General features: G+C 40.9%; 2 protein-coding genes across 4 annotated transcripts in view; one reads left to right on the top strand and one right to left on the bottom strand.

Moving 5' to 3' along the window:
* The window catches only part of C8H1orf141 (chromosome 8 C1orf141 homolog), a 127284-nt gene that overhangs the window by 44615 nt on the left and 66139 nt on the right, over positions 1-16530 (top strand). The window lies entirely within an intron of this gene.
* The window catches only part of IL23R (interleukin 23 receptor), a 45808-nt gene that overhangs the window by 1083 nt on the left and 28195 nt on the right, over positions 1-16530 (bottom strand). The window contains exons 9-14 of the mRNA XM_045027689.1: positions 15130-15346; positions 14007-14204; positions 11700-11801; positions 5090-5164; positions 3507-3603; positions 287-377 (exon numbers count right to left, since the gene is read on the bottom strand). Of these exons, the coding sequence (XP_044883624.1) occupies positions 287-377; positions 3507-3603; positions 5090-5164; positions 11700-11801; positions 14007-14204; positions 15130-15346 (780 nt within the window). The remainder of the gene's footprint in view (positions 1-286; positions 378-3506; positions 3604-5089; positions 5165-11699; positions 11802-14006; positions 14205-15129; positions 15347-16530) is intronic.

Genomic DNA, 16530 nt, shown 5'->3' with positions numbered 1-16530 from the left:
ATCATGGTGAGCCATGACCCATAACCACAGCATAACCTGTTCCAGATAGATTCATAGATTCCAAAACCAGAAGGGATTATTGTCATAAACTAATCTGACCACCTATTAACACAGACCATAGTAATTCCCTGAATTATTTCCTGTTTGAACCAGAGCATATCTGTCAGAGAGAGAAGATTTCTCTCACTTTGGGCTGCATTTATTTGACATGACTTTTTGCACGTGGAGTTAAATTTGATCTGTATAGAAAAATGAAAACAATTGGGATGTTGTTTTGAGTAGTTACCTGGAGTGACTTTACCACACTGCTGTTTTCCACATTAGGAAAATCTTCAGTCAGCCATTTTGGTGTCAATGATGCAAGTGCTGTGCTAACTCTTACATAAAATAAAATAAGGAAAAAGTTAGTGTATTATATTAGTCACTTAACAGGGTAAAATTGCCTCTGGACAAAGTGGCAATATGAGACTTATGCACAACTTATGTCTCACTTCAGTGGCAGATAGGCCTTGTATTTGCCCTCTGCCCAAGGGTGACATTTACCCTAGAAGTATTAAAGGCTCATTTACTTACAGGAATGTGATATGAATAATGGCATGCTGTGAATTCTCAGAATTTCTTTGAAAATTGAATCCCATTTTTACTGTAAAAATAGTGTTGAAACCTCTTGGCAAATTTCCCTTGATTTCAATTTAAGTGCCCAATTGAGCTCCCTTTTCTCAGATCGAGTTCCCATAGAAGTCAGAGGAAAGGTAAAAGCAACAAAGAATCCTGTGGCACCTTATAGACTAAAAGACGTTTTGCAGCATGAGCTTTCGTGGGTGAATACCCACTTCTTCAGATGCAAGATGCACTTCTTGCATCTGAAGAAGTGGGTATTCACCCACGAAAGCTCATGCTGCAAAACGTCTGTTAGTCTATAAGGTGCCACAGGATTCTTTGTTGCTTTTACAGATCCAGACTAACACGGCTACCCCTCTGATAGAGGAAAGGTAAACGCTGAACAGGGCTCTTTGGGAACATGAAAGTAGTTTGGTAGATGCACACAAGTGAGTCAGGGCTTGATCCTGAAAGCCTTCCATATGTAGAATTCCTAGGGAAACCATGGAGAGCGCCATTTGCAGATTACCGGTACTTGTGGGATTGAACCCAGAGTATATAGCTTGAATTCCACACATTTCCTAATGCTATGAATCAGTTCAATGCTAACAGACTGACTGAGCCTGAGGGATGGGGTAGGTTGAGTCTGGCTTCACCCCTGGGAAGGGGACAGGCTCTGGAAATTGCATAATACTTACTCTGGTCTTATGCTAGGTGGCTACTACTGAGGATCTAGTATCCTCAGATTCAGCCTTTGCAGCTGTGTAGACTCCAAGGCTGATGGTGCTTCCATGAATCAGAAACCACAGAAGCCATTTTAGTTTGGCCCAAGCCCTCGTGCAAAATGTATAGGTTTAAATTTACAGTGTTGCCAGCTGTCAAACTGGAAAAAACAGCATATGTTAAGAGGAAGAGGATGCATATATTTCCTGATCTGTTGAGATTGGCTCAGGCACATGGTAAGAAAAACTGTGGTATTGAAACTTGACTTTCTTACAATCAAAGCTGCTCTGTAACCTACACAAAAGAAAATTACTTATAAGAAACTTTAAGTGAGCCAAACTTCCATTGATCTCAGTGTGTGGTACAGTGTTCCTGAGGGAGTAGGGAGTCTCTAGTTTCAATTAAATGCTTTTATTTAACAGGTGCATCAATGGCAGAATAGATGAAACCTGATTCTGTGTCTGGTTCAGAGAACCAGATTTAGTTGGGGATTGGTCCTGCTTTGAGCAGGGGGTTGGACTAGATGACCTCCTGAGGTCCCATCCAAACCTGATATTCTATGAACCCCTTAACACCATCTGTCCGCATATTTCTCTTAAGCCTACTTTGTGTTATGCCATCCTTTGGATCATGCAGGTTAACTCCATATGCAGGTTAATCCACATTAGGAAAATCTTCAATCAGCGATTTTGGTGTCTATGCCTCAGGAGTCTGCTTGCCCAAGAACCACAGCATTTCATTCAAGTTTCCTGTACAGGTGTGTTTGATGCAGCAGTGGATGAATTCCTAGGTATCAATATCTTAGTGAAGCGCAAGATTCAAATGTTGAGGTAATTCACAAATAACATGCCCATTGTTCTGTGAAGTCCATGGTTCAGAAGGAAGGAGCAGGGGATACAATACATTTGATACTGTATCACTGGTAAAATGGATGTCAGGAAGTCTTTGTAAAATATTTTAACTGTTCTGACTGATTTTTCTTTCTGCTGCCCCTCTCCTATGATCTCTTCCTGTTTCTAAATATTCTAATGTGGGATTTTGATAGGCAAGTTCTATTTAAGCAGTAATTTAAATAGAACAGAATGTTGGGAATCATCAATAAAGGGATTGATAAGACAGAAAATTTCATATTGCCTCGCTATCAATCCATGGTATGCCCACACCTTGAATACTGCATGCAGATGTGGTCGCCCCATCTCAGAAAAGATATACTGGAATTGGAAAAGGTTCAGAAAAGGGCAACAAAAATGATTAGGGGTATAGAACGGCTTCTATATGAGGAGAAATTAATAAGACTGGGACTTTTAGCTTGGAAAAGAGGCAACTAAGTGGGAATATGATAGAGGTCTATAAAATCATGAGTGGTATAGAGAAAGTAAATTAAGGAAGTGTTATTTACTCCTTCTCATAATACAAGAACAAGGGGCCGCCAAATGAAATTAATAGGTAGCAGGTTTTAAACAAACACAAGAAAGTATTTTTTCACACAATGCACTGTCAACCTCTGGAACTCCTTGCCAGAGGGTGTTGTGAAGGCCAATACTATAATGGGGTTCAAAAGGGAGCTAGATAGATTCATGGAAGATAGGTCCATCAGTGCCTATTAGCCAGGATGGGCAGGAATGGTGTCCCTAGCCTCTGTTTTCCAGAAGCTGGGATTGGGTGACAGGGCATGGATCACTTGATGATAACCTGTTCTGTTCATTCCCTTTGGGGCACCTGCCATTGGCCACTGTCAGATGACAGGATACTGGGCTTGATGGACCTTTGGTCTGACCCAGTAGGGCTGCTATTATGTTGTTTCCATTTATGCCTTAGCAATAAAGTTTTAAAAGATCAAATATATGCCAACATAGACTAAACTTAATTTGGGTTTAGATTAATCTTTTTTTGTTTTTTTCTCATCTGTCTATATTATGAAATACCCCTTGTTCTCTAAATATGGGCTTTACAGAGGAACGGTCATATTATTTTGTGTTGTGATTATCTACCTTATTGTGTTTTAAAAAATAAAATAAAAAAATCTAGGACATCTTTTGGCAACATATGATTACGAATGGGAAAAGCTGCCCTGGGTAACAGGGGGCTGTACAAAACTGGATCAATTTCTATAATTCTAGGGTTTTCTGAGAGAGAGCCATATTCTGGAGAATAAGCGGGGAGGAAGGAAAAGAAAGCAGTACCTTTTTCTAAGTGATTTTTTAAATATCAAAGTTAAGAAAACAATTGATAGTATGATCGCACCAGTGCCTATTCCCCAAAAAACATCTCCATCGTTATCTGAAAAGGGAGGGAAAAAGAGAGAATTAATCAAATAGCTTATATCTTAGGGAAGATTTTTGTTTCCTAGGCCCCAAACCTGAAAACATGTACACACGTGTGTGAGTAGACCCATTGAACTCAATGGGATTATTAACATGCATCAAGTTTATTAATGTGCATTAGGGTTTGTAGGATTGGGGCATTTAGTTTGTAAACCAGCGGCCTGGTGAGAGGACAAACATTTTTCCAAAAATGAAGCTTAGAAAGGCTGAAGAAATCTTTCTTACTTTAAGAAATGTTGTGGGGCCTGTTGCTCAGCTGACATATATCAGCATCACTCCACTAAAGTCAATGGAGCGATGCTGATTTACACCAGTTGAAAATCTGGGGTGAAATACGCAAAATAGAATATTTTGTGCTTGATTCAGCCCATTTGTTTAAAAATGATAAAGCAAGGGAGATGAATGGGCACTGTTGTCCTAATTGTACATTCCCTGTGCACCCCAAGATCTCACTGTCTTCAGTGAGTGTAGGACCAGGGGCTAGAGGAGCAGCACACTTTACACTGCATACTTCTGTACATTTGCTGCTGTGATCTGGCTGTGAGAAGCTAGCTGTGGAAGGGAGTTTCCAGGCAAGCACTTCTGAGAAATATGGCCATTGTGTTTAACCATTAGCTACACATAAGAGCAAATGTGTACACTGCTTTTAAATTGATCTTTTGTTTGGTTTTGGTTGCCTGACTCTGAACAAGCAACACAGAAGTACCTTTATTGGTGACAAGAAACCAAAAAAGTAACTGAGGTTAGTGTTACATGAGAAATGAACAAGCCTTTGGCTCAAATTGTGGAGTCAAAAGAGCTTAGCCAACATGCCTATCTGTATGATCAGGAAATGCTCTCTTATTTTTTGTCTTAGTTTCTCATATCCTAGCTGTTGTCACATACATTTAATTTTAAGGGTCTTAACAAAACAAAAAGACCTAAAGCATAATTGTTGCAATAGCAATATGCAATAGCAATAGCAATATACAATCTACACCTCTACCCCGATATAGTGCGACCCGATATAACATGAATTCAGATATATTGCGGTAAAGCAGTGCTCTGGGGGGGCGGGGCTGAGCACTCCGGCGGATCAAAGCAAGTTTGATATAACGCGGTTTCACCTATAATGCAGTAAGATTTTTTGGCTCCCAAGGACAGTGTTACACCCTTTCCCCAATATATTAGTATTATGCCCTAGACTAACCAACATGTGTTGTTTGCTTTATAGGGATGCAGCATTCCTGCACTGGTGAAAGGGTGTGTTTTTGGCTGGGCCATGTCTCCAGTAACAAACCAAGTGTTACTAACTTTTCACTTCTCTGTTATCACATCACTAAACTGCCCTCCCCTCTCACAGTCTCTGAGATACTATCGGTAGCACATAGTAAAGCAGAAACCACCCACTTCTGGTCAAGTAGAAACTCTTGCTTACCAAGTCTGAAATACTATCTTCTTACCATAGGAAATCTCCCTTGTAGCTGTGGCGATGATTACAGGACCAGTATCAATGCTTGTGTTTGGGAACCTTTTCACTGAAATAATTTAATGAGGGAGAGAAAACAGTGTTGTGGTGACAACCTTACAGAATATGCTTCCTTTAAAAATTGGGTATGAAGTGCCTAAATCTGTTCCAAATGGCATTTAGGCACCCAAGATGCTTAGGTGCTTTTTGAACATTTTACCCATGTCTTTACTGAGGGGGGAAAATAGAGCTGTTTCACTCAAGCCCCAAGGCAGCCGTTGGCACCTATTTGCTTTGGTGTCCAAGCAATTCAATATGGATTTTTGTAGACCTGTCTGGAATTTAGACACAAGTGTAGAATGCCCATACTTACCCTTTTCAGCTCCCCCGCTCCTAACTGGGTGGATGCTTGAGATTTCTCTTGACAGTGCTGACTGCCAGTAGAGCAGTTGCCAAGCATCCTTGTCTAATGAGCCTCTTTGTATAATTTTTAAATGGTAAAAGAGAAAAATCCCTACGCCACTCTGCTGTGAGTGGATACCATCAGAGAGATGTCATTAGCTTTTCCCCAAAGAGTGTGGATTTTGATGGCCAAGACCACAGACCAGTATGACAAACTGTAACATATTTAAAAATAACCCTATTTACAGCCACAGAGACCCATATCTATATCTATTTTAGGCCTCCATAATCTGGACTCCCAGGAGATGGAGAACTCTCCACCCACTCAATCATTTCTCCTTGCAACCTAAATGTCCGAAAAGAAGAATGCTGTAGCCTTGCCTGAATTTCTTTTGAATTCCTTTTGATATCATTCATTTTGACTGGCTGGATGCAGAGCGATGGCCAGAGATTGTGAGTAGCTTCCATGAAGGGAAGCACACTTATACTGAACAAAGTGAGTAGCTTGGTTTCTTGTTTCACTATTGCAATTCCCTTGGTATCTCTGTTTCCCTCAGCCAACAGGAGGTGTCTTTGATTCCACAGAAAACTTCTTCCTTTAATTTTCGAAGTTCCACTCTATGCTTCTCACTATGTTTTTTAAAAAGTTACATTCAAACTCTGTGCCCCTAGACCTGACAGTTCAGGCAAGCAAGTCCAACACTGATACTTTATATTGAAGGACTTTTTAAAGCTAACAATGAAGAGTTACATATACAATTTACTGGTTTTTTTTTTGTTTTTTGTTTTTTTTAAAGGGATAAAGGTTCAAAACTCTACATCTTATAATATCTTGCAACAGGACAATATCATTACACTAAGTCTTATAATAAAACGTTGTAAGAAGTAGAGTTGAATGACACTGAGCTTTGAGCCATTGCTGTAGAGTAATGCAATATTTTTTTATAAAGAAAAAGTATATTGTAGGTTTACACATGAATATGTACTGGATTTCGAGAACTGCTAATGATAAACATCATTCCAAGCTGTATTGAATTCCGAACATCTGTTTGATTCTCAGGATATGAAATACCATTTTAAATACTGATTGAATACAAATGAGTCATCACTGTGGACAATTACAGTCCATGCACCGTATAAGTTACTTGGTTCTTTGGTTCCCCTGTTGTTCTAGGCACTACTACAATATAGTTAGTAATAATAATAATAATGGCCGTATCTAGCGCAAAATCAATTTTGCCATGTCATTGAGCACCACTTAAAAAAGAATTATGGTTATCTTTTAGATCTGTGCTCTATTTGGGTTAAGGACATGACCTTCACCTGATGTAATTTGTTGGCCTATGTGAAAAGTCCATTATATGAAGTTAAATTTTGTCAGGATGACTTGCTATTGTATGATGATTTTCACAATATATCATTTGTTAACACTGAAGAATTATGGGGAGGGAGGAAGTTGTGGGTGTGAAATGAGAAATGTATTGATCTATATATTAAAATATATTTAGCCAATATTAATGAGTTGAGACAGAATTACTATATTCTACATGGAATGCTGCCATCATGTGGCTCAGGTGGAAATTGCAAATTATAACAATATTCCTGCACCATGGATGTTACTTAGAGCTAGTTGAATCTGTTATTGCAAATAGTTTATTTGGTAACTTTGGCGCTTTGTTCTGTTCATGACCCAGTCCTGATTTCTAAGAATATATTTGGTTTTTGCAAGCATTCATCAGAGTTTATGCAAACGGATTTCCACAAAGTATTTCTTTCAGCTATGTCTTTGACTACTTGTGATTCATGGTATGTGTGATTGGTCACCAAAGGCATATGGCATTGTTTTTGTTCCCTGATTGGATGACTAAATACTCTTAAACTTGGGAATAATGAATGAATTATAGGAATAGCAAATAATGCGGTCTGGAATGAATTTTCTCAGCTTGATACATGTTAAGGCCAGAAGGGACCATTATGAGCATCTAGTCTGACCTCCGGCTGTAGAATTTCACCCAGTAATTCCCTAATCAGGCCCATTAACTTACTGTTTCAGATGAGCTCAGGTGAAACATTTGGAATTCACAAACATTTTCATGAATAAACCAGTGGTTGTCCAAATATTTTCAAACAACAAATAATGGGACCTGACACACACACACACTTTCTTACAGCAAGTGAGGAGAAATGAGGAGTATTCTATTCTGTTGAGTATGGCAGTATGAGTACCAATATAGAACAGAACAGAATAATTATGACGGTTTATTCAAACTCCACACTGATAAGGAAGGGGTTAAGCTGTTGCTGTGAGCCCAAGAGGCCCTACCCTGCCACACCAGCAAAGCATTCATGGCTTGGAGGAGGAGCTCAAAAGGGGAATAGGCCAGCTCAGAAGGAAGGTAGACAGTGGAGATGAACTGATCTACTTGGAGCTCCTGGGAAGGAGCACTACAAGAGATCCCGAGGCTCTGGTTGTAGAAACTTTGCTAAATCCATAGTGGAGAGCCTTGCCACACTCAGGAGATCTGAGACTTTATCTTTGATTTCAGTTATTTGATGTTTATTGCTTTACCTGTTGGGAAACAGGGAACTGGTAAGGAAGCAATCCAGGAGTCAGCAGTATGGCACTTTCAGGCACAGAACTTAGCTGCCTACCTTTTGGGTCCTGGATCTGAACCCAGAGGAGAGGGCAGGCTTGGTTTTCCCTACCATCCCCAAGAGGTGGATAGAAAAGTGTGACCTGGCCAGAGCTTGAAAGGGGCAGACCACCTCATGGCTGAAGCCACTATTACCAGTGGAAGTGCAAAAGAAGTGATCCTGCTATGCCTGAGCCCGATCACAAAGGGGCACCTCTGGTGTGCACCCACCTGCACAGTATTCCTCCTCTCTTCATAAAAATACTCACGAATCACCTTTTCTGCTATTCAGCTGGCTCTAGTGCCAGTAGTTAACATTTCCTTTTTAAAATGTCTTGTCTAACCAAGATGTTGACAAAAAAGGAAGACTGCCAGACTCAGAGACTGTACCTGATTTCTTCTTCGTCTCTGGACCCTCTCCACAACTGTTTATATGAGATGAAATGTATGTGTCACAATATCATTGCTGTGTCAACTGTCGAACTATTTCATACAATTGTCTTAGTATGAGTTTCAGATCTGACCTGACATTCAGGCTGACATTGTGGTTTATAATCAAAGGTGGGAATGTGACTAATTCACAAAAGAAGAAAAACTATTCACTTGTTTTTGCCCCAGTGTGACTCATATCTATATTACCTATTTTCCCAGTGGACTTGAAATAGTTTTTACATATTTATGAGCTTCCTAAATCAACTGTTAATAGAGACAAACTCATTTAGCTAAGTGCTTTAGAGTAATTACAAAAAGTCTCTTGGATAACTGGGGTTGTGGATGACGGGGATAAATTATATAGCTATATAACATATATCATTTACCCCAGTCATTTATATATGTAATATGTTATTTCTCCCTAATATATATAATATATGTCACCCATGCCTTTGTCACCTTGGATTACTCTACAAGGGAACACAGACTTAAATATTCAATAGCTGCAGCAAGTGCAGAATTCATCAGCCCAGTTATTAAGTTGTATTTCTCATGACTAGCACACATTTGATTTCACATATGTGGCTTAAAATCACAATATAAATATTGATATGTTCTAGCTCAACCAGAAGATATGGGCTTGATGCAGGAGTACTGTGTCCAGTTTTGGGCCCCACACTACAAGAAGGATGTGGATAAATTGGAGAGAGTCCAGCGGAGGGCAACAAAAATGATTAGGGGGCTGGAGCACATGACTTATGAGGAGAGGCTGAGGGAACTGGGATTGTTTAGTCTGCAGAAGAGAAGAATGAGGGGGGATTTGATAGCTGCTTTCAACTACCTGAAAGGGGGTTCCAAAGAGGATGGATCTAGACTGTTCTCAGTGGTAGAAGATGACAGAACAAGGAGTAATGGTCTCAAGTTGCAGAGGGGGAGGTTTAGGTTGGATATTAGGAACAAATTTTTCACTAGTAGGGTGGTGAAGAACTGGAATGGGTTACCTAGGGAGGTGGTGGAATCTCCTTCCTTAGAGGTTTTTAAGGTCAGGCTTGACAAAGCCCTGGCTGGGATGACTTAGTTGGGTTTGGTCCTGCTTTGAGCAGGGGGTTGGACTAGATGACCTCCTGAGGTCCCTTCCAACCCTGAGCTTCTATGATTCTATGAATTATCAGATGCTGGTCTATGGCCTGTGTAATGCAGAAGGTCATACAACATACTAGATGGTCCTTTCTGGCCTTAAATCCTCTGAATATATTAACTCAGCTGTACCAATAACACTCTATACCAGGGGTCGGCAACCTTTCAGAAGTGGTGTGCCGAGTCTTCATTTATTCACTCTAAATTAAGGTTTCGCGTGCCAGTAATACATTTTAACGTTTTTAGAAGATCTTTCTATAAGTCTCTATAGTATATAACTAAACTATTGTATGTAAAGTAAATAATGTTTTAAAAATGTTTAAGAAGCTTCCTTTAAAATTAAATTAAAATGCAGAGCCCCCTGGACTGGTGGTCAGGACCCGGGCAGTGTGAGTGCCACTGAAAATCAGCTCACGTGCCGCCTTCGGCACATGTGCCATAGGTTGCCTATCCCTGCTCTATACTTAGATCCTGTAGTGTCTTCAGCAAACATCACCCTAAGCTATGTCTTGTTGAGAGTTTAAGATTTAGTGTCTTGCTTATACTGATCCTTTTTTTCCCTCCTCACAAGGAGTAGATGGAATATCAGTAGCCTGGTTAGTTTCTATGGGAACCCTGTCTGCTGATCTAGTAACTAGATCACCACACTGGAGACAATCAATTTGTCTTTGAGGAAGGACAACACTGAAAACAGTGATCAAATAACTTTGAGTATATACTCAAGGTCATGCGTCCTTGGTGGAAAACATTGGCCGGACTGCCCCTGAGAAAAATCCTGGCCAGAAACATAGCCAGTTTGTCTGAGGGGCAATGTATGTAGAACTTCAGGTAGCTCATCTGGAAATCTATTCAGAGCAGCATGAAAAATGATTTTGTGGCTTTATGGAAAAAGCACATATGTTGTCCCTGTCTCCAGTTACGGGTACAGTAGCTTTTCTTTACTGAAGAAAATAGCCAGTAGAATTCTGATGGCCTCCAAAAGTGTGTCTCTATTGATCCAGAACAAAAGATCAGGTTTGGGCTTTGTGTACATCACAGATTGCATGAGTCCAGGCCAGGAGAAAACAGGACCCTTTCCCTTTGATTTGGGTGTGAAAGTATGTGGAGTAGCTGTAGGAGAGGGAAACACTTGTGTTCTCCCATATTGTTCTGAAGATCCCTGATTGGCTATTGGCTTGTCCCAGTGTGTCATTTCAGCTGGTGGTCTGGCCAAGGATCAGTTGCACAGAACATCTCAATTAATTTTGTGCATCTGGCTCCCAAGCAGAACAGAGGCCAAAACAATGCTAGAGGCCACTCAATTATCCTACAAGGGAGGCAGGGACATCCAGAATACTGGAGGTTATGCAAAGCTTTCTCTTCTTTTTCTATATTTAGACCACATAGGGCCTGGCTCTGGATCTACATGGCTATTTCTCCAGGGGAGGTTAGGAAGGGTCACAGCTTCGCCATTTTCTGCCCATAAAAATTATGGTGTTTCCTCACATTGCATGGGCTTTAATTGTCAGATGTGCCCTCAAAAGAAGAAAATTTTGTCCTCTTCCATTACAAAGTGAAAATTCTCCCCATGACCAAATCTGCAGATTCTCATGAAAATTCACAAACACATCAGTATTTGTACCATTTTGAAAAGTGAAAATTGATTCCCTTCAGCATCAGCTTTAATTACATTGTGTCCCATGAGCTGCAAACTACATTATACCCACACAAAGGCAAAGTGCAACTGTATTGGCAAGGTTCCTGCTAGCGGTGTTGTGGTATCCAAACCCCCACCCCTCCCCCCGCCTTCTTTAAACTCCTTCTAAAGTTCTGCTTTTCTCTATAGTTCAAGGAAGGTGGGAGAAAATTGATACGTTTAGCCATAGTTTATAAAATCAAGTAGTTCTACAAAATTGCCAAATCATGGAAAGACCCAGGGGAAGACTGTTTTCCATAAAACTGAACACTGAAAAGTTACTTCCATCTCAGTACGCAGTGACTTTACCACAAGAGTACACTTACCTAAATCCACCAGATAAAGTTGGCCAGGACATGGCTTGCTTATTCCATCTTGATACACTGCATATACTGAAATGTTCATGTGAATTCCTGCTGTGAGGTCTCCTGAAACGAATGTTAGTTTTATTTAAAATTTCTGTGCAAGTTAAAGTTAAAACCGCAGAAAATTCTAATGGGATATTTAAAGAAAAAGTGAAAAGAGGCCTAGTCTGATTATATGGGAACAGGAAGGACTAGAAATGCTTGAATTCTACTCCCATCATTCAGACTGACTATCCAGCTTTGTCAGATTTTTGAGGGGCGGGGGAGGGTGTTGGTGGAAAACTTCATTTTTTTGCAGTGAAAATTCAACTACTGAATGATACATTCTGGGCTCTCCTTTTGGAGAGGGGAAGCAGTGCATCATGGGTGACCTTGGCACTGTGCATCATGGGAAGATGTAGTCTGGGTGGGAAGCCTAGTCCATAGAGGACAGGACAATGGAGATGTGAGGCAACTGAACAACACTTCCCATGAGGCACTGCCTGCAGCAGCATGGCCAAACCTAAATATTTTGGGGTTTGGCTGAAATATTTCCATTTTTGGGGCTTTTAAAATTAATGTATTTATTTTTTACAAATTCAAATTTTCTTGGAAACTTCTCTCTACTTCCCTATCTCTAATGGAAGAGCACTCATTAACATTGCAGTGAAGATTAATTAGTTAATATCTGTAAAGTCCTTTGAAGATGAAAAGCCCTGTGGATATTTGACACCCCAGTGACTTGTGGTTTTAAAAAATGCTAGAAAGAGAAATATATTATTAAAACATTCAGAAGGAAATTTCAGTTGAATACAGATTGAATATAGCTAACTTATGTATGGCAGGTCTGTTCTGATACATAACGCTGGAGAGAATTGTGTTGTGAGAGAATTTGGGTATCAAACTTTTCACATTTCAGTAATAAAAACTACAGACCCAAACTTCCTGAACATGCATTGCTGCCAATTTAGCAAAATTAATTCATATGTGCCATAGCAAATTTTATAATCTCTGTGGTGACACATGGTTTATCAGATGGAAGAATTAATTGTGTGTCAATTACAGTGAGACTTTGTTTTCTGCACTGTACATTCCACTGTAAAGACCATATTCATTAACAGTTTATGGAAGGGATTTTAGTTTCATATTCATTTACATGTCTTACTTGTAATGTAACATGCCATCCAATGAGAAGGTGACTACAAAGGATCTGTTAATTTTTTATTATACAGTTGTATTTATTATGATGAAAGCAGCTACCAGTTTTCACTTGAATTTGGTTTCTCACATTTTCCTCATAATATATCAGTACATAATCTTTTTTCCAACTAATATGGTTAACTGGAGATTCATCCTAGGCTAAATTGCTACACTGCTCAGGAAAACAGATCCCATTATATGCAATTCAGCAAGCCTATGCCAACTGATTTTACGGGAGTAAAATGCCAATGATTGCATGGAAATGTGGGGACCAGGAACACTTTGTTGACGAGATCTGCAGTCAACATAACGGAGAGACAAGGTGGGCGAGGGTAATATCTTTTATTGGACCAACAGAAGTTGATGATGGTAAAAGAAACAAGCTTTTGAGCTACATCGGGCTCTTCTGAAGTTTGTCTCTTTCACCAATAGAAGTTAGTCCAATAAAAGACATTACTTCGCCCACCTTGTCTCTCTCTCATATTCTGGGATCAAGATGGCTACAACAATGCTGCATTCAGCATAATGGGACACATGCCACAATCCTTATTAGCTGGATGCTTGACCTCAGTGGGAATTTTGCCTGAGTAAAGCCTGCAGGTTTTGTCCCCTACAATTGTTCAGCAACAATAACTGCAGAAAACAGTTGCTGCCTCACATATTACTACCTCCTCTCCTGTCCTTTCATTCTTTATAGACATATTTCCATATGTACCACTCTTCCCAGCCCACATATGACTACACTACTTCCCACAATCTAGCCAAGTTTCATGTCTTCTCCCTCTTTGTGACTTGGTCCCTCTTTTCACAGAGCATCCTACATTTCGAACAGCCTCCCCATTAATTTCCACATTTCCTGCCCCAACCTCTTTCAGACCATGTAACTCCTCCCTCTTGCCTATCTGCTACAAACATCCACCTGCTCTCCTTTGTCATATTTGTACTGTTAAAAGTACCAGAGACCTGGGGCTCAATTTAAATTCACAGTTCCTTTGTTTTCTTTTGTTGTATTTTGAGCTACAAGGCCTTGTGTACATCTATAGCACTATACAGAAAGTAAATAGCAAAAAGATTGTTACCATATCTTACCCTCTATATATGTAACTGTATCCTGGCTGGGGACTTTCTTCCATAAAAAATTGTGTTGCTGATTATGCTGAGCTGCAGAAATCCATTCAACTATGAACCACAGAACTGATCTTCCAGTGTAATTAGGCAGCTTCCATTTGACACAGACTCTTCTGTGGTCATCATGGCTAATCTGCATGTTGGTGGGGGATAGGAAATCTGCAAACAGAGGTAGGAGGAGTGATATGACTAAGGTGGGCCGGATCCTTCCAGTCATAGGAAGGCCCATTAAGTGGCCCATTCTGCACAGGAAAACTGCCTATGCTCTGAAATAATTTAAGAAATGATCTTGAAATGAAAGGAAGAGATTTTACACAGACATGGAGCATTTTATATATTAAAGGCCCATTGTTGAGTTTATCGCACCTTTTCTCTCTCTGAAAATCTGTACCTGTTGCTTTTTACAAGAAACACCTCTAATTCTTCTAATAGAGAGACTCAAGAACAATCTGATTTTTCCACTTTATTTACCTAATGCACTTTCTATTTAGTCATTTTCACTATATAACCCCTTTCACTTGCAGTGTCTGTGGGACTTTCCCCCGTTGCTGAGTGCAAGAAACATTTTAGAAAACAGGAAAATGTGGTTGTGGAAAACCACAGTCATTGGCCTGGGGAATCTGAGGCAGATGTAGACCCTGAAACTACTTCTAATTCCTTGTTGTTGTTTGTTGTTTTAAATGACGAGATGTAAAGGTGAAACCGTGCCTTTATTGGAAATGAAAGGGGTTATTCTCACTAAAGTCCTGTGTACATAGGGAAATTGCCCACATTCTGAGACTGCTTTCAAGACCTGCTTAAGCAGCACAGTTGTGTCAGCTGGTGCCAGCCAATGCAGACAGCCCAAAACTTATTTTTAAACCTATTGTTGAACATGGTCAGAGGAACATTTGAAATATATGGCTGCTTATTGTCTCCAGGGCTTCTGGAGAGCACTAAATTCATTTATAAAAAGAAGTGGGTAGGAGCAGAATTTCCAGAGGGTTTTCTCCACTTTAAAGCAATAAACAGAAGACTTTTTTTTTCCAGTTCTGACAAAATCAGATTTCAGTTAAAGCGAATGATGATGTGTGCATAATCTTACCGTTAACATTACTGTGCTCTTGGGTCACTGTTATATTGGCTGGCATGGAACTTCCCTTGGAATTATATGCAGTCACGTGGATGGTACGCATTGCTGGGGAAACCAGAACTTTGCATTGGGTGTCTGATGTGTTACATAAATTAACCATTTCTCCCCGGCTTTCATGGAACACCGTGTAACCCAGAATTTTTCCTCTGGCATCTTTTGGAGCAAGAGGCTGAAAACAATGGAAAAACAAATGCCCTTATAGAACAGTGTGGTGTTTGCTGCCACTGGGGAACACATTCCTAAGTTCACCATCCCCAGCATAGTGCGCCGCATGAAATTGTAACTATGTGCCAAGAGTATTGTTAATTGACAGAGGATTTCAAAGGACTGGAGTGAGACTCATCAACTTAGCATGCAGAATACTCTGGAACAATTTCTCCTGAAGGAATAGGCACAAACAAATTTTGCCTAAAGCTTATACAGGCATGTCATCATCTTTGTCCTCTTTCTTCCTTCAAACAAACTGGCTGGTTACTGCTTGTACAAGAAAAACATCACTTTTTCTTGTAGCTTTGAACTCCCATATAACCAGGATGTGGAACACTCCCAGATGAGCCCCAATTTTGTTCGGCACTAGAGCCACAAAACTAAAATCTCTTCTCTCCCCTCCTTCCTGAGCCCATAACTGTGCAGGGGAGCAACCCTCACCTCCCTTACAGGGTATCAGGATCCAGGGGTGTCTCTCCTCTCCCTTTCCCCCTCCCCCCACCATATGGGCTTAGGAGAAAGATGCAAAGACCAGCGAGCCAGAGAGGCAGAAGCAGCCAAAGCAGGGACCTTAGTCCTTTTGGGAGAACTTTCTACCATTTTGACAGGACTTTCTCTGCCCTTTGGTGACTGGCTGCTTACTCCAACCATCACCCTCTCCTTCCCTCATAGGGTATGCCTACACTGCACCCCAACCTCCTGCCCCAGCCCAAAGTCTGCACCCAAACTCCCTCCCAGAGCCTGCACCCCTCACCCCCTCCTGTACCCAAACTCCTTCCCAGAGCCTGCACCCCTCACCCCCTCTCCCCAACTCCCTGCCCCAGCCCAGAGCCCTCACCTAGCACCCAAGCTCCCTCCTAGAGCCTGCATCCCTCCCGCCCACACTCTCCAAACCCCTGCCCCAGCCCAGAGCCTGCACCTCAAACCCCCTCCTGCACCCAAACTCCCTCCCAGAGCCGTAGGCAGCTGTGGGGCGGGAGGGGGGGGGCAGAAGACTTGGACCTGTTCTGGGCACCACCAAAAATTATACAAACCTGCCGCCCCTGACAGCTGGCCCAGGCTGGCTGACTTGGGCTTGGGCTGTTTCATTGCAGTGTCGGCATCTGGGCTCAGGGTGGGGCCTGGGCTTTAGGACCCTGTGGGTCT

Source organism: Mauremys mutica, chromosome 8 (assembly GCF_020497125.1).
Source record: "Mauremys mutica isolate MM-2020 ecotype Southern chromosome 8, ASM2049712v1, whole genome shotgun sequence".
In the NCBI taxonomy this organism is placed as follows: domain Eukaryota; kingdom Metazoa; phylum Chordata; order Testudines; family Geoemydidae; genus Mauremys; species Mauremys mutica.
The sequence above is the reverse complement of the archived record's forward strand: the minus strand, read 5'-3'. Positions and strand labels throughout refer to the sequence as shown.